The 21095-nt window shown below is 40.5% G+C and overlaps 1 protein-coding gene across 2 annotated transcripts in view; it reads right to left on the minus strand.

Moving 5' to 3' along the window:
- Positions 1-8844, minus strand: part of LOC125452546 (transmembrane anterior posterior transformation protein 1-like) — a 90671-nt gene extending 81827 nt beyond the window's left edge. Inside the window, exons 1-2 of one of the 2 annotated variants that reach the window (XM_048531112.2) lie at positions 8651-8844; positions 1675-1805 (exon numbers count right to left, since the gene is read on the minus strand). In XM_048531112.2, coding sequence (XP_048387069.1) covers positions 1675-1805; positions 8651-8795 — 276 coding nt within the window. In that variant the 5' untranslated portion in view covers positions 8796-8844. Of the gene's footprint in view, positions 1-1674; positions 1806-8558; positions 8616-8650 lie in introns of those variants that run through there. The other variant, XM_048531121.2, reaches the window with a different exon arrangement.
- Positions 8845-21095: the final 12251 nt, after the last annotated feature.

Raw genomic sequence — 21095 nt, forward strand, 5'->3', positions numbered from 1 at the left:
GCTCAATGCAAGCTGGAGGAAAACCACTTTATTTTCCACTTGGGTGTTTTACAATCTCAAGGACTTAATATTGAATTCCACAGCTTCAGAATACGATCTCTCACCTCTATTTTTCTTACATCCTTGCCACCATCTTCCAGCTGTGAATGGTTTGTACCTAGTTCGGTCTGATCTCAGCATATTGGACTCATTTTCACATTTTAGCATTCTCCATCTGTAGCTCTTTTGCTGTGGGTACCCTCACAATCTGTTCCACTAGCTCCTCCTCTGTCAACAATATCATCATCATAGAAGATCATAAAGTCCCTACATGTGGAAGCAGGCCATTTGGCCCACTGAGCCCACAGCAACCCTCCAAACAACATCCCACCAACCCACCTAGCCTGCACATCTTTGGATTTTGGGAGGAAACTGAAACGCTCAGAGGAAACACACGCAGACACGGGGAGTATGTGCAAACTCCACACAGATTTTCACCGTTGAGTGACGTTGAACCTGGGTCCCTGGCGCTGTCCCTGAGGCAGTACAGCTGACCACTGAGCCCCCCTGCCACAAGACTCACATGTGCGGAAAACCTCAATTTAGCATGGTTATTTGAATTCAATGCTGAATTCAAACAAACCCGATTTCTGTCTGAGTTTTTGCACTGCATCTTGTAGATAGTTCACATTACTGCTACTGAGCGTCAATAGTGAAGTGAATTTATACTTGTAGATGTGGTAATCAAGAGGACCGCTTTGTCCTGGATGTTGTCAAGCTTCAGCAACAAATGAAGAATGCGATAGAAAGTGATCCCAAAGAGGCTGACATTGATGCATCCTAGGAAAAGAGACCTACTTGAATTGCTGATGTGCAATCTGCTTTCAAAAAGCTTTGGGTTTTTCAAGTTTTGTGTATGCTTTTGGAAAAGTTTGATACTTCCAAACTAAATGTTAAAAACAAAGGCCAGTCAAACATGAATTTAAACTATGTCACTGAAATCCATTGTTTTTGAAGTTTGTTTAAGTTCTAATTTTCTTCAAAATAAGCAATTTATGGAAAATAATTGATGGAATTCATTTATTTTAGGAATCATTTTGAAAACACTGCAGGGAAAATGCATGTTAAATAATGAGACATCAAAGAATTCTAGTGGAGGTGAGAGTGGGGGATAAACGTCGCTGTCATCGTCGGGGGCAGTTGCAATTCATTGCTGGGAGACAACAATTACCAGCAACTAAATATGGGCATTTACTAAATGTTGGAATTTCTTTCACAGTCACTAACTGAACAATTTCCAAAAGAGTATAGCCCAAGCATTCATTTCAATATATTGGTGTGAGTTTGCAGTTAATGAATGGTCAGCACTAGCTACTACCTCAAAGCTGTGCACAAAGATCTAGTGGCAATGAAACAAGATGATAGATATCAAGTACTGGGGAATTTATGACACAATATGGATATATCATGAAGGTTAAGTAATAATCAATTACATTGGAATATTCGCAAAAAGCCAAACAAAAAAAAATGTACTGATCATCAATCATGTATTTTACAGACAGCAAAAGTGAGATCAGGAATAATGTAAAAATTCATCGCTAAAATATTAAAACCAATGATATCAGTGAGATAAGTAATAGTAAAAATGCGGTGCTCATTTTTAGTCGACAGCCTACAAATGTAAAAGAATCTTACCTTTTCCAGTTCCCGAGGAATTCGCAGACACGTATACACTTTCTCCCTCCTCTCTTTGTACTTGGCTTCATTGTGTTCCAAAAGATATCCTCTTGTCAACTCAGCACTAATAAATCTCAGCAGGGACAAATCTATGCAAACAAGATATTAAAAATATGCATTACTCGTTAGTTACTTTGATATTTCTTGAAATGTTATGACCGTGAGTGAATTGGCTTCCCTCTTTTAAACATGCTCAGTTGCAAAGACTTCAGACTTCTAAACATGCAATTACATCAGGATATGCTTAAATTGTAGTCAATTAGTTCAAAATGAAAAAGCTAATTACCTCCCAACCCAGAAGAATATATTTAAAAATGTGATGTTGAAAAATACAGTATCCATTTTCATATCTTCTGTCCAAAAGCCATTTTGCTGAAATACAGTATATTCCCTCGTCACTGCTTTTTAAGACAGGTCATCTCAAGGGTGACTTAAATCTGAATTATTAAACTTGCAAAAAGTTGTAATTCAAAATAGGGGACAAAAGTTTCTTTATGCCTGACAGAGATTCAGTGCCTTTTGATAAAATGTTAGTTTTACTCAGACTGTTTTGTTGATCTCACATTGGTTTTATGAGCTTGGCTTGACCTATAATGGAGGCCGAGGCCAAATTAAGTCAGTATTTCTCCAAACCATTTTAGGGAGGAGAATCCCAGGTATTAAATTCAGACGAGGAAAGTTGAAAATAATTGTCTGTGACTTAGCGGCAAAGTATGAATTGAGCATGGAATGTTAGTCTTATTTATTAAGCAATTATTAATCTAGGTGCGGTGGAGATGCATGAGCTCCTAGATGAATATTTCACATCAGTTTTTACTGTGGAGAAAGAAATAGAATCTATGGAACTTGGGGGAAATGAATAATGATGTCTTGAAAACAGTCCACATTAAGAAGAGGTGGTGTTTAAGGACATTTCTGAGACTGGCGGGTATGACTTATAAAGAGAGGTTGAATAGACTGGGTCATTTTACCCCTGCAGTATAAGAGGCTGAGAGGTAACCTTTCAGTGGTTTATAAAATCACGAGGGACACAAGTCTTTTCCCCAGGGTAGGGTAGTCCAAAACTAGAGAGTACAGGCTTAATTGAGAGGGGCAAGATTTAACAAGGACCTTTTCACGCAGACTGTAGTATGTATATGAAATGAGATGACAGTGAAAGTGGTAGAGGCAACTACTATTACAACATTTAAAGGATATTTGAGAGGTGCATGGAAAGGAAAGCTTTAGAGAGATATGGGCCAAACGCAGGCAAATGAGACTACTTCAGTTCAGGATACCTGGTTGGCACGGATGGGTTGGGCTGAAGGGTCTGTTTCCTGCTGCATGACTCTGACTTAAGTTACCTTGCTCATGGAAAACTTAGCAAATGCAATTTGAAAGTAATCGTTCATGAAGGCAGTTTAAACGAATGGAGTGTTACATAAAAGATTCGTACTTTAAAAAGTAAAATCATTTCAACCAATATTTAAATCTGAAATAGAAAATTCAAAGCTAGCTATACATGACACATTTAAACAAATTATTGTTTGATTTTGAAAAACACATTCTTTCCCATTGATATGCATAACTAAAAGGAGGAAAAAAGAGCAGAGGCACTGCCTAAGGTGCTACTCAGACAACACTTTTGACAAATCAGTTTCTTTTCACAAAACAACAGAGATAGTTACCTAAAGTACTGGCTGACTGAATCAATTTATAAATCAAGCTTATTGCTGTGGGCAAAAATATTAATCTCTGGGTTAAAAAAAAATCAGTTTAGTAAATATCACGTACAAGATATATACACCAAAAAACCAGATAACAGATAGAAGAGCTAATCATCCCATTCCACGGACAAATTTTACCATACTGTATAGGTTCACTTCAACTGACAATGCAATGTCAATAATCAGCACAATATCAATGTCAATGCAATGAATTTATTTTCCCCGTTAGAATTCTTTGAAGAGGTAGCAAGTAGGTTAAACCAGGGAAACTCGGTGGATGTTATCTATCTGGACTTCCAAAAGGCCTTTGATAAGATGCCTCACAAGAGGCTGCTGAGTAAGGTGAGGGCCCATGGTGTTCGAGGTGAGCTACTGGCATGGATTGAGGATTGGCTGTCTGACAGAAGGCAGAGAGTTGGGATAAAAGGTTCTTTTTCAGAATGGCAACCGGTGACTAATGGTGTCCCGCAGGGTTCAGTATTGGCGCCACAGCTGTTCACTTTATATGTTAATGATCTGGATGAAGGGACTGGGGGCATTCTGGCAAAGTTTGCCAATGATACGAAGTTAGGTGGACAGGCAGGTAGTACTGAGGATGTGGGAAGGCTGCAGAAAGATTTAGACACTTTAGGAAAGTGGTCCAGGAAATGGCTGATGAAATTCAACGTGTGCAAATGCAAGATCTTGCACTTTGGAAAAAAAGAATACAGGCATGGACTATTTTCTAAATGGTGAGAAAATTCATAAAGCAGAAGCACAAAGGGAGCTGCGAGTGCTCGTTCAGGATTCTCTAAAGGTTAACTTGCAGGTTGAGTCCGTGATTAAGAAAGCGAATGTAATGTTGTCATTTATCTCAAGAGGGTTGGAATATAAAAGCAGTGATGTGCTTCTGAGACTTTATAAAGCTCTAGTTAGGCCCCATTTAGAATACTGTGTCCAATTTTGGGCCCCACACCTCAGGAAGGACATACTCGCACTGGAATGTGTCCAGCGGAGATGCACACGGATGACCCCTGGAACGGTAGATCTAACATAGATGAACGGCTGAGGATCCTGGAATTCATGTGAAATGTCTTAAATCTGTGATTATAATTTGTCACAATTTATCAAACTACTGTCAATATGTTCATTTCCATGAAGAGTAACTAAAACTTGTCGAACAACATCAAAATTAAAAAGTACAGGTGTATAAATCAGAGAATATAGCAAGCCCTTAGCAGATCAATCACTCAAATGAGGGAACATTTTGTATATTGAGTCTTGCTATTATAAAGATAAGTTAACCAAATTTTAATTGTGTTTTGGTTAAAGATATTATTTTATAAGCCAGATAGGACTTTGTGAAATGAACAGTTTTCAAAGCAAAATACACTACTAACACACATCAGCTAATATGTCACACTTGAGGGCACAAACTACTTTATTCTGGAGACAGAATTTATGGATCAGAGAGAGTGCGCGAGACAGAAAGTGCGCGAGAGAGAATGTGATCCAGTTGTTATGTCGGAAGTGAGAGACGTGTCCCCTTTAAAAGAACTGGTCGGGTGACCCAGAGGGTCCAATCTAGAACTAACTGTAGAAGTGACAGCACCGTCAAACAAGGGTTCTCGTTCAGATTTGTGTCTACTTGATATATAATTCCTAGATCCAAAGGAAGTGCCAACGTAACAAATGTTGACAAAAGTGAGATCTGCCCCATGAACTGTGTGCAAACGCCTTTTTTAAAATCCAAAGAAGAGGTTACCCAGGCTTCAGAGGTGGCATTGGGTTGAGGGGTAGCAGTCACGAGGGACTCAGACCATTGTTGACTCCAGAAAGAAGGTGCTCACTGGGCAGCAACCAAGGGCAGCAGTCATGAGGAGACTCAGACCAATAGCTGAAGAAGTGAGTACACACCCGGGAGTTTCTGAAGTAATTGTGGAGAGCTGTAATGATATAACATGAGTTTAGAGGTATTATGCTTTTAATAGAGTGAAAAGGTAAACGCTGGTAAGATTAGAGAACAATGGATGAATGAAGATATTGAGATTCTAGTCAAGAATAAAATCATATCAGATATAGAAAAAATGAATCCCTTGAAGAGTATAAACAGTGTAGGGGCATTCTTAAGATGGAAATCAGGAAGGAAAAGAAGAGATAAGAGATAGCCTTGGCAGGTAAGGTAAAGGATAATCCAAAGAAATTCTACAAATAAATCAAGAGCAAAACAGCATCTAGAGTAGCTAGGGAGCCGGGGCCCCTTAAAGATCAATAAGGTTGTCTTTGTGTTGACATGGAAATGGAAAGAGGTATTAAAACAAACATTTAGGATCAGTTTTTACGGTGGAGAAAGAAATGGAGGCTAGAAAACTCAGGGAAATAAATAGTGACGTTTTGAAAACAGTTCACATTGCAGAAGAGGAAGTGCTGGAGGTCTTAGAAAACAAAGGTGAATAAACATCCAGGACCTGATCAAGTGTATCCCAGAATGTCGTGGGAAATTATGGAGGCAACTGCAAGGCCCCTAACAGAGCTACATGTATCATCTATAGCTATGAGTGAGGTGCTAGAGGGAGGGTCACATTGTGCCTTTATTTAAGAAGGAATGTAAGAGGAGGCTGGGCACTGCAGGCCTGTGAGTCTGACATCGACGATGGGTAAGATTTTGGAGATAATTCTGAACAATGGGATCTGCATGCATTTGGAGGCAAGGAATGATTAGGGATAGTCAGCATGGTTTGGTGGGACGAAAATTGTCTCTCTCAAACTTGGTTGAGCTTTTTCAGGAAGTAACCAAAAAGATTGAGGGTGGAACAATAGTCATTGTTTACTTAGACTTCAGTAAAACCCTTGATAAGGTCCCACATGACAGACTAATTAAAGTTAGATCAAATGGGATTCAGGATGAACTTGCCAATTGGATACAAAATTGGCTTTACAATCAGAGACAAAGCGTATTGGTGGAGGGTTATTTCTCAGACTGGATGTTTGTGATCAGCTGTGTTCCACAGGGATTGGTACTCGGCCCATGGTTGTTTGTTATTTTGTATGAATGATTTGGATGAAAATATAGGAGATATGGTTAGTAAGTTTACAGATGGGCCTAAAATTGGTGGTATAGTGGACAGTGAAGAAGGTTATCTAAGATTATAAAGAGATCTTAATCAACTGGGTCAATGGGCTGCAGAGTGGCAATATGGAGTTTAATTTGAATTATCGAGAGATATTGCGTTTTAGTAAAACAGACAAGGGCAGGACTTGTACAATTAATGGTATGGATCTGCAGGGTATTGTAGAACAGAAACACCTTGGGGTTCAGGTACATAATTCTTTGAAATTTACATCACAGGTAGACAGAGTGGTCAAGAAAGTGTTTAGCATACTTGCCTTCGCTGCTCTAACCTTGTGAGTAAAGGAGTTGGGATATCATGTTGAGACTGTACAGGACATTAGCGAGACTCATTCTGGATTACAGTGTGCAGTTCTGGTCACCTCTCTACTCCTTACACTCCAGTGAAAAAAGTTCCAGCCTATTCAGAGATAACGAAGTGTGGAGCAGGAAGAACACAGCAGGGCAGGCAACATCCGAGGAACATGGAAAGTTGACGCTTCAGGTCTGCAGTGCTGGAGGAACACAGCAGGTTTCAGGTCGACCCAAACTGTCAACTTTCCTGTTCCTTTGCTGCCTGGCCTGCTGTGTTCCTCCAGCTCCTCACTTTGTTATCTCTGAAAAGGCTGGGACTTCTTTCACTGGAGCTAGGAGGTACAGGGGTGGCCTTTTGGAGGTTTATAAAATCATGAGGGGCATAGATACGGTGAACAGCAAAAGTATTTTCCTTAAGGTGAGTTCAAAACTAGGGGGCATATTTTTAAGGTGAAAGAAGAAAGATTTAAAGATGACATGAAGGGCAATTCTTTTTAAAGGCACAGTGCAGTTGGTGTGTGCAATGAACTACGAGAGGAAATGGTGAATGCAGGTACAGTTACAACATTTAAATGACATTTGAACAAGTACATGAATAGGAAACTGTGAGAGGGATATGCACCAAACACAGGCATTTGGGTAAGCAGCATCTCAGTACACCTGCATTCCCCATGCAGATGGCATAAAGGCCCTCCGCTTCTTCCTGTCCTGCAGGCCCAACCAGTCCCCCTCCAGCAACACCCTCATCCACCTAGCCAAACTCATCCTCACCCTCAACAACTTCCCTTTCGATTCCTCCCACTTCATACAGACAAAGAGGGTGGCCACGGGTACCCGCACGGGCCCAAGCTACGCCTGCCTCTTTTGTAGCTTTTTCTGATGAAGGGTCTAGGCCGAAACGACAGCTTTTGTGCTCCTAAGATGCTGCGTGGCCTGCTGTATTCATTCAGCCCCACACTTTGTTATCTCTTATAACAGGCATTGGGACTAGTTTAGTCGGCGTATACTAGTTGGACCGAAGTGATTCCATGCTGTGAGACTATGACTTTACATCAAGAACTGTGTACAATACATTTGCATTCTGGGGATGGCTTTCTTTTGAACAGTCCTCAACAGTGCCAAGTTTTTACTTTCTTTTTAATTAGATGTAAAAGGACACATCAACTTTTTTGTATAATCATTTAAGGTTCCTATGCAGAACGAAAACACAACCGTAGCTTATGATCAAACTGTGACAACAAGCATCTTTCACTGTGCCCGAGTGCACAGACACATGTAGGCAGACCCCAAGCAGAAGAGAGCACACGATGGCTTTAAATATTAAGCTGGGCTGAGGGGTGAAGTTGACCAGTGTTTGCCTGAAACATCTTTCGGAACACTGAGTGCAGCAACAAGTGGCCCTCACACAGGAGAAGTGCTGCTGTCAGTCAGTCAGGCTGCCTGTAGAAGTTGCGTTCTACTACTGACAGACAAGGAGGATGCCCCCTGTCCCTGCACAGGGCCTGAGTGATGAACCCGAGGACGGACAGACATTGACAGCTGTCACGGGGCGGGTGGTGGACAATCTGCGCAAGGACTAAGCGCGAGCACAAACACTCGCGGCTCGGAACGCCAACGTTTTCCCCAGGGCCAGGAGCGAGACGGTGTCAGTCACTCGGCCCAGCAGCTTTCGGTGGTACAACCAGCTCCGCCCTGCGCCTCCGTCCAGCTGCAAACAGCGCTTCCCCACTCACAAGGCCCGTGATTCCGAACAGCCCAAAACAACAAGCCGCTACCCAGAACCATTCGGCCAGGGTCAGGATCAGCTGAGCTCCACTATACTCACCTGATAGGTTCCGGTTTTGCCCCGCGTCCTTGTTGGGCTCCTCCTTCGCTTCATAAAACCCCAGAGTTTCTGCCAGATGGACACCGCGATCAAAACCCCGTCCGTCACTTTCTCGGTTATCTCCACTTTCCGGCACCGCCGCCATCTTCTGACGGGAGGAGAAGGCAAAAACACAAACATCGCCGTCATGTGACCGCCCGGAGCCGGTGTCGAGCGCGCATGTGCAGATATTCTGGCCCCGCCCTACGACATTGAATGAGAGCGGAGGAAGGTGCTGGAGTCGAGAATGTTAGGTTTGTCAGGGTCATCCACTGCTTACTCTAACTGCAGTGGTTGATCATTAAAAAGGATCCCATTGAGTAGGTTAGGTTATTTTCCTCTTAAAATTCCCTTTTCTATTTAGCCTCTACTTAATAGTTTTGTGTGAGTGAAGGAGAACCCATGAACAGTATTTTCACACGTAATGTGTGTCGATTGGAAGTTTCTGCCAGTACAGGCACTGCATGGAAACGTATTATGTCAAAATCGAACAATATTACTTAAATTTGAGTTATTGACTTTTAGTTAGAAAAGAACTTAACTTTTTAGGGTATTTACCTAAGAAACGAAAACAAATTGCTGGAAAAACTGAGATAACACCCTGCTGGAAAAACTGCAGGTCTGGCAATGTCTGTGAAGAGTTTTAAGAAGGGTCACTGGACCCGAAACAGAAACTCTACTTTCTCTCTGCAGATGCTGCTAGACCTGCTGAGTATTTCAACAATTTCAGTTTTTATTTCTGATTTTCAGCATGCATAGTTCTTTGGGTTTTATTTTTAAATATTTACTTGTCGTGGAGTTATACAGCACGGAAACAGACGTTTCGGCTCGATCAAATGAAGGATCTAGGCCCAAAACGTCAGCTTTTGTGCTCCTGAAATGCTGCTCGGCCTGCTGTGTTCATCCAGCTCCACATTTTGTTATCTCTCACCAACATTAAGAATACTTGCTGGTCTTTTTTTTTGGTCATCTACACAGAGTGTTGCTTCAAACAACATTGTGGTGTGATACACACATGCAGTCCCCACAGTTTAAGATAATCCAGATAGTGTTGAGAAGTTTGAGATTGTGTTGGCTTCTTCTCTTCAGAACCTTGTAAAAGCATATTTATAAAGTCAACACCAGTATTAAACTTAAGATGAACTCCAATAATATTCTAAAACCCCCACAATATTGCAATAACTATTTAGAAACAAGAAGTTCCTGTTCATTTTATTGTCTTCCAAATATTCCTTAGCAGTTCTCATTAGACACCATCAAATAATTCATATTTTTAACATAGCTTTAGGAATGATAACCCCTGCTGTGGCTGGATCCACTGATCGCAGTTCCAACAAACCCCTGCATAAGGAATAACAGAAACATAACAGATCATAAGTAATGTGAGTAATCAGCATTCACAGAGAAACAAATGACAGTTTAGAATAATTCTTAAAAGTTTTGAAGATGTAGGAACTGTACAAGGACCTTTCAAAGTGGTGGACCTTATTCCAATGTATGCTGCACAAACCATCCCAGAAATCCAGTAGGAGACTTTAATTGTGGCAAGAACTGAATCCTTGACCCCAGACCCACATACCCCACCGTCTCCACATCATCCAAGAAATCTGCATTGCTTATAAGAGCTCACTGGCAAACAATTACAGTTCAACGTAAGTGGATAAGAGATAATGGGAACTGCAGATGCTGGAGAATCCAAGATAACAAAGTGTGGAGCTGAATGAACACAGCAGGCTAAGCAGCATCTCAGGAGCACAAAAGCTGGCGTTTCAGGCCTAGACCCTTCATCAGAGAGAGGGATGGGGAGAGGGTTCTGGAATAAATAGGGAGAGAGGGTGAGGCAGACCAAAGATGGAGAGAAAAGAAGATTGGTGGAGAGGAGAGTATAGGTGGGGAGGGGATAGGTCAGTCCATGGAAGATGGACAGGTTAAGGAGGCAGGATGAGGTTAGTAGGTAGGAAATGGAGGTGCAGCTTGAGGTGGGAGGAAGGGATAGGTGAGAGGAAGAACAGGTTAGGGAGGCGGAGACAAGCTGAGCTGGTTTTGGGACGAGGTGGGCTGGGGACGCAGTTTTAAGGGTCTTATTCTTCTGATTGACAGAAATGACTATAATCAATCTAAAATGACTGATGACATGGTCAAGATTCCTTGTGGCCAGGATTTTTATTCACTATATTAGGTTATTTCGTGTGTTTTACATGCAGAATATTATGATTACAGATATCTTAAACTTGTGCTGTATAAATTCCTGAATAATGCAATTGCCCTTGAGGGCCCTACATGAGTCAAAGGAGAGCCCAGGTGCTCAAGCAGACAAAGTAATCTAATCTGTGTGGTGGCAGCCATTTTTTCATCACTACGGAGTTTGTTTTCTGGAATACACTGCTCAACATCACAAACGCTGCAACAGTTCATGGTGAAAGCCCACCACCACCTAATCAGGTCAACGTGCAACAGGTGAGCAATGTTGATGTGCCTGTGTTATCCACTTGGGACAAATTTTACTAACTGTTCAGTATTGCTAGGATAATTTGCCAAATAAGGAACAAGAGTATTACGGTTGCAAGAGACTCTGAGCAACGTGGAGATCAATGTGACATGTAAAGGCAATTGAAAGTAGTTTACTCAATGATTAAATTGTACAAAATAAAGAAGTATTGGAAGACATACTTGCTAGATATGTAATACTAGCCAAGGTAAATTGAATAAGAGAGAAGAAACCAAGCCGCCACAGTTGGTAGTATATGCAGTGTTAGTTATATTTTGTTATCAATCTAGAGGTCATAAATTCAAATCCATTGCAAATTGTAGAACTGAATTCAATAAGCCAGTAATTTGTAGACTAACATCAGAAAATATACTGTGACAGCTTCTGAGTTGTTCCAAAAATGCAACTGATTCTTAGTTCCCCTTTATTTAACTCTTATCTACACTGTTTAATTGATTCTTAATGCAGTCTGAACAGTTCCAGAGAGTCATTTAGTTGTAAAAATAAGCACTACAATGCACCCCTACAGAGAACTCATGGATGGCAATAGATAAGCCACGAGCCTGTATGTCCCAAAGACTGGTGAGCCTTATCAAATAGCATATCCTTTCAGCTGTTTGAAACAAGCAGGTACTGGCCACTTGCAAACAGAAACCTGTGCAAAACTCAAAAAAAGTGTCCAACATTAGATGTGATTCAGCGATTAGACAATATTTGCTAAAATAAGTCTGCAAAAATTGCACCGGTAGCTAATTCAGGATTGTTAATTGGGCTTGCAAGGTCACACGCTTTAGATTTAGATTTAGATTTAGATTTAAATTTAGACTTTATTCTCACGTACAAAAGTACAGGAGCTTGCTGAAAAGTTTTCAACGTCACCACACGTGGCCCCATCTTCAGTACAAGTAGCCACATACAAAAACTTAAAAACAAGATAGAAATAAGGAACAAAATTAAATGTTAAACATTACAGTCACTCTTAATATAGCATTAAAAAGTTATAAGTTAAACATTACAATCCTTCTTAGTACTAAGTTGAAAAAGAAAGATAAAAGCTAAAAGTTCAACAACTTGCAATCTTTCTTAAGTGCTTAGCCGTGCTTGGACTGCACTTCTTACAAGGGTTTGATCTCCTTCACTTTGGCGTGCTTTCCCCTGCACTGGCTTGATCTCCCCTGTTCCCATCAGTGCTGCAGAGTTCAGTGAAACCACGTCACTGTGTTGGGCTCGTTCTGGGAATGTCAGACTGCTAAAGCCCCAATCCAGGCATCATCCATCCCATGCTTTGACCACGCCTTTGGTCTGCATGCCAATCCTCGGACTCACCTTTGGTCCACGAGGCAGGCATAGGGAACTCACTGTAAATCCCAGGTCAGGCGCCCAGCTGCTACCTTGCACTGGACATCTGTTCAACCGCCAAATTCAATGAGCCTAATTCTGCCACAGCCACTGCCTCTTTCCAGAAGGTAAGTCAGTAGGAAAAAAATGTAAAAAAACTTGTGTGCAGTTGAAGTTACATATGTTAATACACAGGGCCCAGTTCTCTGCAAATAGAAAGAACACATGCCTAAACTACACTTGTTGCAACTCCTCAAACTAAGAGAACGTTCTCGAGTTCACTTCTCAAGTCTGTTCCCATTAGAAGCATTAGAAATACACTGGTCTAGCCAGAAGTGAATGCGAAACTGTAGGATTATCAGAAATATTTTAGCCCCAGAAGATGATCCTGAATGTGACATGAAAGGGCAAGGAACTTTTACATAAATTACAGCAGGCAGGCAAAATGGTATAATAGCAATGTCACAACGGGAAGTTGAAGAAATTTGATCCCATGGAAAGTTGCAAGTTAACAAAATTAACTATTTTGATTAAATGTCCTTAATTGACGAAAAACTTTGTTGTCACCCAGGGTGTTTACAGTGCATCAGGTCAAATCAATATGCTCGATTAAAATCAAGAGAAGATTGCAAATTGTAAAGTTATTTTAATAGATGATTTCAAATCAACCAAATGCGACCCAAGAATGCTCAATTGTTTCAGAGTTGAAATTCATAAATTAAGTATATGATTACTTCATGATTTTGCAATATAGGAGCCACAATTGCAAGTTATTTTCATTTCTCATGTATTTAAGACCGAGCCATGTATATTGCCTCAAATAAAAGTGAAGTGCTGCGGATCTGGAGATCTGAAATACAAAAGCGGAAAGTGCTGAAGAAACTCAGCAGCTCTAGCAGCGTCTATCCAGAAAAAAAAGTTAACATTTCAAGTCCAACAACAGTTTTTTGTAACACTGTTTTCTTTGGTTACTTTGTTTTCTTTTGTTTTGAATTTTTTTAAAAATAAGAAAACCACTGTAGCTCTAGCTGATAATCCTTAAGGCATGGCCACACATTGTACACTTGAACAGCTCTCTGATGAAGGGTCTAGGCCCGAAACGTCAGCTGTTGTGCTCCTGTGATGCTGCTTGGCCTGCTGTGTTCATCCAGCCCCACACTTTGTTATCTTGGATTCTCCACATCTGCAGTTCCCATTATTTTTATAGCTAATAAAACCTGCCTGTTTTGTTTGATTGAATTATTATACACACATTACTGTAAATAATAATATTAAATATCTTTTGCCACTAATCTTCTCAGTTGCTAAGTGACAAAAACTTTTGTAATGATGCCTCGCAATTTAGAACCTGCTTTTCTTTTAAAATTATGTATTTACTCAAACAAGTATTGTAGCTTATAACTAATAGTAGGGCAATTAACTGCCTATTAGTTGAAAAGCTGGTTACAAAACCATATTTTAATGCTCAATAAAGAAGGAACATAGTTTTGTCATTTAAATGGGTAATTATTGACAGTAGATGGTTTTATTTGACATATGGAAGAAGATTTAAATCTTTGATTTTATTTTTAATTTTATTGTCACATGTACCAAAATATAGTGAAAAGCTTTGTCTATGTGCAGTACCGGCATATTATAAATTGCTCCCCAGGAAAACATTTACATTTGGGCGTCACATTCTTCTTGATTTTAATTTGAATACACCACGGATAGTCCAAGTGTTCAAGTGGAATTAACTATGTTGACTTCAGTAAAACTCACAACATATATAATGCCATAAAGGGGATGATCTTAGTCTTTGCAAGATAAAGAGTTAGATTAAATAAATAGAAAGTATAAGTGAAATAAATAATTAAAAATCCACTATTAAAAATCCATAATTAAATATGAAGCTAATTAACAGCATTTCTCCAGCTTAGATACATTGGTTGCAGAGATACTAGCTATAAAACCAGCACACTCTAAATCAGGTCACAAAGCTAGGATAATATGAAATTTAGTATGGGAGAAACTTAATTAAAGTATTACTTAGATTAGGTAAACTATTCATTAGTTATGCATTATTTTCTTTGCATCATAGAGAATTGTGCCACAATGTCGTTTCTGACAAAACATCTGTAAGATGGCACCTGAAGGGAATTAAGTGTCAGCAATAGAAACTCAGCAGGCTGCTTGTGTATCCTGTGGAGTTTTTTGGTTTAATTATTGTTCTATATAATTACCCAGCAAAATCAACTTCTGATCATATTTTAGAGCTTTAAATTGATGAAGACTATTTGGATTCTTGCATGATAACTGATGCTATTTAATCACTTACCATTAAAATAGAATGTTCCTAAATTTTGTCATCTGAGCCCAATGCAGAATATATTCCTTGATGAGGATTGAAAATCTTAACAGGCTGTCAGGCACCCACAGCATAAGTTAATTCATCATTACAGCTCCATAAGTTAAGTTCCTTTATCCCCACTTTGAAGTCCAAAGATTTGTGGTTCCTCCCCCACCACAATTTTGTTTGTGTGAAGAAATCTGTAATAAACTATAATGGTCTGCAGAAAATCCTCCACTATTACCTCAACCAAAGTACCTCTATTTTAGATTACTATGCTGGAGATCTAGAAACAGGCCTCGGTAAGGAAATTAGAATCACATCAGTAATATTCTTCATAAACTTCAAACCGATTGAACATATACCCACCTACCAAACACAATTTCTAGATCATTCACTGTAGGAATTTGTTGAATTTTTGTGACAAGGAATGTCATTAAAGCACTGTCAGTTATCTGTCGAGTAATGGTCTACATTTTGGTGTGCAGGGGACAAAGTTTGCAGATGACACAAAATTTGGAAGAGTTGTAAACTGAGGTGGACAGCATAGAACTCCAGAAGGACACAGACAAGTTGGTGGAGTGGACAGATAGGTAGCGTATGAGTTTCAACGTGTGAAGTGATGCATTTTGATGGGAAGAACGTTGAAAGACAGTGTAAAAAAGGGGGTAGAATTCTAAGAAGGGGTTGTGCAGGAGCACCCCTGTTATTTCCTCCCTTGACTCACTCGACAGCCTGTCATACATATCATTCAAACCCGGAAATTTACTTCATTTCAAGCCTGCCAGACCACTTAGAACTTTCGTACTAACTTTTTAAAGTAAATCATGGGCCTTCTCCCTGATTTCTGCACACGTATCATCCCTCTCATTAGTGAACGCTGACACAAATGTTTGTTTAGAACCCTACCTAAGTCCTCAGACTTCATACACAGTCTATCACTATGGTCTTTAATGGGCCATAATCCTTCCATATCCAGCATCGGCGGCTCTTACTGTCTCTGATACCTTTTAGTATCCTTGTTTGTATTCAACGGAACCGTAGTATGTATTCTGGAATATTAAGCTGCCAGTTGCCTGTCTCTCAACCATGTCTTAGTGATAACAATTATGTCATATTCTCCAGGTTTTAACTTGTACCCTGAAATCATTTGCCTCATTTGTCAGATACCTTGTATTAAAGTAAATAACATCCAACTTTCCAGACTCACTTGTGTTTGAACTGGTCCATAACTTCAGTGCCTTCTTGACTTCCTTGCTGGCCCTTCTAATTTTGGCAATTCATTTCCCCCTGCTGAACCTTCTATCTGTATCTGACCCCCTGCCAAGTTAGTTTAAATCCTCCCCAACAGCACCAACAAACCTCTCCACAGGAATGCTGGGATAATGGGAACTGCAGATGCTGGAGAATTCCAAGATAATAAAATGTGAGGCTGGATGAACACAGCAGGCCAAGCAGCATCTCAGGAGCACAAAAGCTGACTTTTCGGGCCTAGACCCTTTGATGAAGGGTCTAGGCCCGAAACGTCAGCTTTTGTGCTCCTGAGATGCTGCTTGGCCTGCTGTGTTCATCCAGCCTCACATTTTATTACACAGGAATGCTGGCCCTATTTTTGGTTCCAGTACAACTTGTCCACCTTGGATAGGTCCCATCATCCCCAAAAATGGTCCCAATGTTCTAGAAATCTGAAGCCTTTCCTCCTGCGCCGTCTCTCCAGCTATGTATTCATCTGGACTTCAAATTTCTGTACTTACTAGCATGTGGCACTGGAATTAATCTGGAGATTACTACCTTTTGAGTCCTGTTCTTTAAACTATTTCCTAGCTCCCCAAATTCTGTTGGCAGGATGCCATCCTTTTTTTAATCTATGTCATTGGTACAATATATACTATAATCTCTGTCAGTTCGCCTTTCCCTTCAAAATGCCCTGCAGACATTCAGTGACATTCCTAACCCTGGCACCAGGGAGGTATCATACCACCTGGAGTCTCTTTTGCAGCCACAGGTACACCAGTCTGTTTCCCTTACAATTGAATACCAGAGCTCTATAGCCCTGGTGTTCTTGTCCTTCTTTTCATCTGTAGCAGAGCCCTCCCCCTCCATTGGTGCCATGAAGTTGGTTCCCATTGTTTTCGCCTGCGCAGTCATCTCCACAACAATATATTTGTTAGAAAGGTGGGTGGCCACAGGAGTTTCCTACATTACAGCACCTCCTCTCTTCTGCTGGATACTGTTTCTGATGCCACTTCTGCCTGTTCAGTCTTCACCCGCAGTGTGTGACCACATCACTGAATGTGCTTTCCATGAGATGCTCAGCATTGCGGATGCTCCTTTGTGGCCTGTCACCATCGGGTTCGGTTCTGGGTCCTCTTTTGTTTGTCATTTATATAAATGATTTAGATGAGAATATAGAAGGCATGGTTAATAAGTTTACAAACAAGACCAAAATTGATGACATCGTAGACAGTGAAAAAGGCTTTCTAAGATTACAAGGGGAACTTGAATAAATATGTCAGGGGGCTGAGAAATGGTAGATGGAGCTCAATCTGGATAAATACAAGGTATTGCATTTTGGTACAACAGACAAGGGCAGGACTTATACCATTTATGTTAGGGTCCCAGGTAGTGTTGTGGAACACAGGGGCCTAGGGGTTCAGGTACATAATTCTTTGACATTTGCATCTCAGGTAGACATGATGGTTAAAAAGGTGTTTAGCATGCTTGCATTCACTGCTCAGACTGTTACCCTGCTTTGTGACACTGAGACTTTATGAATTCATCTGCAGTTCCAGCTCTGTAATGCAGTTAGCCAGTAGCTGCAGCTGGACACACCTCCAGCACACATAGTAACTCGGGCCAACTGAAGCTTACATGATTTGTCACATGGCATAGGAGGAGCATTATGACACTGCAAGCTCTGCTGCTATGACATCTTTTAAGTCTCTTGTTACTCTCTTCCTAAAAAATACGTTAATTATGCTTGTGTAAGAGTACCATTATGCAAACTGTATTTCATTTATCTTAATTTGCTTACTTACGTTATATTATTACATTATCCCTGACTTCCACTTATTCCTGTTGATTCACAGTAAGTCAGTTCTTTCAAAAAAAACTTCTAAAATCACAAAGGTGTTCCAGGATTGTGACACAGTGGTACTGAGGGAATGGTGATATTTTTGCGTGGACAGTGACCAGTTTGGAGGGGAACTTGAAGGTGGTGGTATTCCCATGTATCTGCTGCCCCTGTGGTTTGAAAGGTGCTGTCCAGGAAGTGAATGTTGGTGAATTTCTGCAGTGCATCTTGTAGATGGTACACATTGCTGCTACTAAATGTCAGTGTTGGAATGAGACAATATTTGTGGAGGTGGTGCTAATGAAGTGGGCTGTTTTGTTCTGGATGGTGACAAACTTCTTGAATGTTGGAGCTGTGTTCATTCAGGCAAGTAGTGAATATTCAATCACACGCCTGACTTGTGTCTTGTAGATAATGGACGGGCTCTAGGGAGCCTGGCTTCCTGCAGAGAGCTGAGTTTTTTTGGCTACAGACTTGATGGTTTCAGTTCAATCTGATAAGATTAGATTAGATTAGATTCCCTACAGTGTCGAAACAAGTCCTTCAGCCCAACAAGTCCACACCGCCCCTTGAAGTATTCCCACCCAGATCTATCCCCCTATAACCCACACACCTCTGAATGCTATGGGCAATTTAGCATGGCCGATCCACCTAGCCTGCACATCTTTGGACTGCTAAACTTCCCTCTACCTCCCTTACACCCACCTGTTCAGCTAAGTGATGACCGATCATTTTGTTGTTGGCAGGCAGGGAGTTTTGTCATTGATAATTGGTCCCCAGATTATGAACCAACCAACCTCACTTGTAAACAGCCCCTTGTTTCCTGTTTACTTGCACATTGGTCAAACCCACAATCACATAAAATACAGAATAGATGTCAAATTCCTAATTCAAAAACATGCAGCCATCCTTGTTTTAAACAGTTCCTTCTGATTTCAGTCCACTGTTTGAAGAAGCTCAAAAATAAAAAGACATGGTCTTCACAGTACAGAAAATATGGATGGATTTGAAAATAAGGGCACTTCTAAATTAATATGCTCAGGACTTGAGATTTTGCATGAATTTGTGTCTGTGTAAGTAGAGCCCAGAAAGCTTGTAAAGGATCTTTGGCAAAACCAAGCTTTTGTTTTGAAAGTTATGGGTACGAGTAGATACTTACAGAATCTCCACAGCGTGAAAACAGGCCACCCAGCCCAACAAGTCCACACCACCTCTTCAAAGAGCTTCCCACCCCAACATTTCCCTTGTCTAACCCACCTAACCGAAACACACCTGGCACTATGGGCAATTTAGCATAGCCAACCCACGTACCCTGCACATCTTTGGACTATAGGAGGAAATTGGAGCACCCAGAGGAAACCAACACAGACATGGGGAGAATGTGCAAACTGCACATCGACAGTCACCTGAGGCTGAAATCGAACATGGATCCCTGGTGCTGTGAGGCAGCAGTGCTAACCAGTGAGCCCACCGTGCTGCCCCTGAGAACAATTAAGCAGTCTTGATTTAAGTCTTGTTTCATTCATCTGAGATTCTTTCCTTTATGTTGAAAGTTCATGAAGTCAAATCACATTCCCGAGATCCAAACACTTCCAAGTTGATACTTCCATGCAATATTGATGGGTGGCTCAAGTATCTGAAATACTGTCTTTTAGATTGATATTTAACTGTCCTGCTTGTTCTCTTAGGTGGATGTAAAAGGAGAGATTAGGGAAGATTTCCTGGTGGTCTCCTCAATATTTGTTCATAAATTGCCACCTGTAAAACCAACTTAATCTCTTTATTTAGTTGCTGTTTGTCGGGCCTTACTGTTTATAAATTTAAATATTCTGATTCCCTACTTTGCAACAGTAACTACCTAAAGAAAATTATGAATGAGGTTAGAGTACTTTTGGATGTACTGAGATCATGAAAGACTAAGCGACAACAAGGATCTTTGGCGAAACCAAGCCTTTGTTTTTAAAGTTGTGGATATGAGCAGATAGTCATAGAATCCCCACAGTGTATTGTCCCTTTAATGTGAGAAACTTTGCAAGATGTTTCACAAAAGGCAGCATAAGGAAAGATGGTCCAAATGTTTCATCAAAGCAACAGCCTTCAAGGACTATCTTAAAGGAGGAGCATAAAGCCAAGAGGTGGAAAATTTTAGGGAGAAATATCCAGAGATAAGCATGTAGACAGCTAAAGGCATGGGCACTAACTGGTGAAGCAATTTAAATAAGGAATGCATAAAATGCCATGTTAGATTAATTTAGATAACTCAAAATTTTGAACGATAGGAGGAGCTTGCATTGTTGGCAAAGAATAAGAACACGGAGCAATTTGGAAATAAGGATGAGAATTTTAAAGTCAAGGAATTGTTTGACTAGGATCCAAAGTGGTTTAGGGAGAAGTTGGAAGGTGTTGTCCTGCTAATCACTGTACATACACAACATGGATTTAAAATCAGATACTGGAAGTTGAGTCAGTGGTCATTTATCTCAGTTGGTTGGATGGCTAGTTTGTTAATGCAGCATGATATCAACAGCATGTGTTCAGTTCATGCACTGGATGAAGTTACCATAAAAAGGGCTGCTCTTCTCAGCATCTACCTTGGCCTGAGGTGTCGCAATCCTCACATTAAAGCATCACCAGTTACCTCTCTCTAATGAGAGACTAGAACTATGTGACTTTATCTTTGTTGGAAGTTAGATGAAAAATCTGCAGATGATGGTCAATTGCATGTACGTATGCAGTCAATAGGAAAATGTGTTTTAACAATAATGTGAACGACTGCAGCAAGAGATTACAGACAACCTTATTGAATAGACAGAGGAATGGCAAATGAAATAGAACAATACCAAGTTTGAGGTCATTCAGTTTGATAGGAGGAATAAAGAGGGCACTTATTTTATAAAATAAGAGAAAGTAATTGAGTTAGAAGAACAGAGATCTGGAAATACAAGCATATCAATTGTAACAGTAGCAACATAATTTTACACTGATATAAAGAGTACAAAAACTGCAATGAATGAAGAGGGGTGAAAGCAGAATGTTAAATTTATGTGACCTTGGTCAGACCATTTCTGCCTGTTGTAGACTCTTTACTAATAAAGGACATTAATGTGGACAAGTCCCCAGGTCCGGATGGGATCTATCCCAGGGTACTGAGGGAAACGAGAGAGCAAATAGCGAGGGC

The sequence above is a fragment of the Stegostoma tigrinum genome, chromosome 1 (genome assembly GCF_030684315.1).
Source record: "Stegostoma tigrinum isolate sSteTig4 chromosome 1, sSteTig4.hap1, whole genome shotgun sequence".
Taxonomy (NCBI): Eukaryota; Metazoa; Chordata; class Chondrichthyes; order Orectolobiformes; family Stegostomatidae; genus Stegostoma; species Stegostoma tigrinum.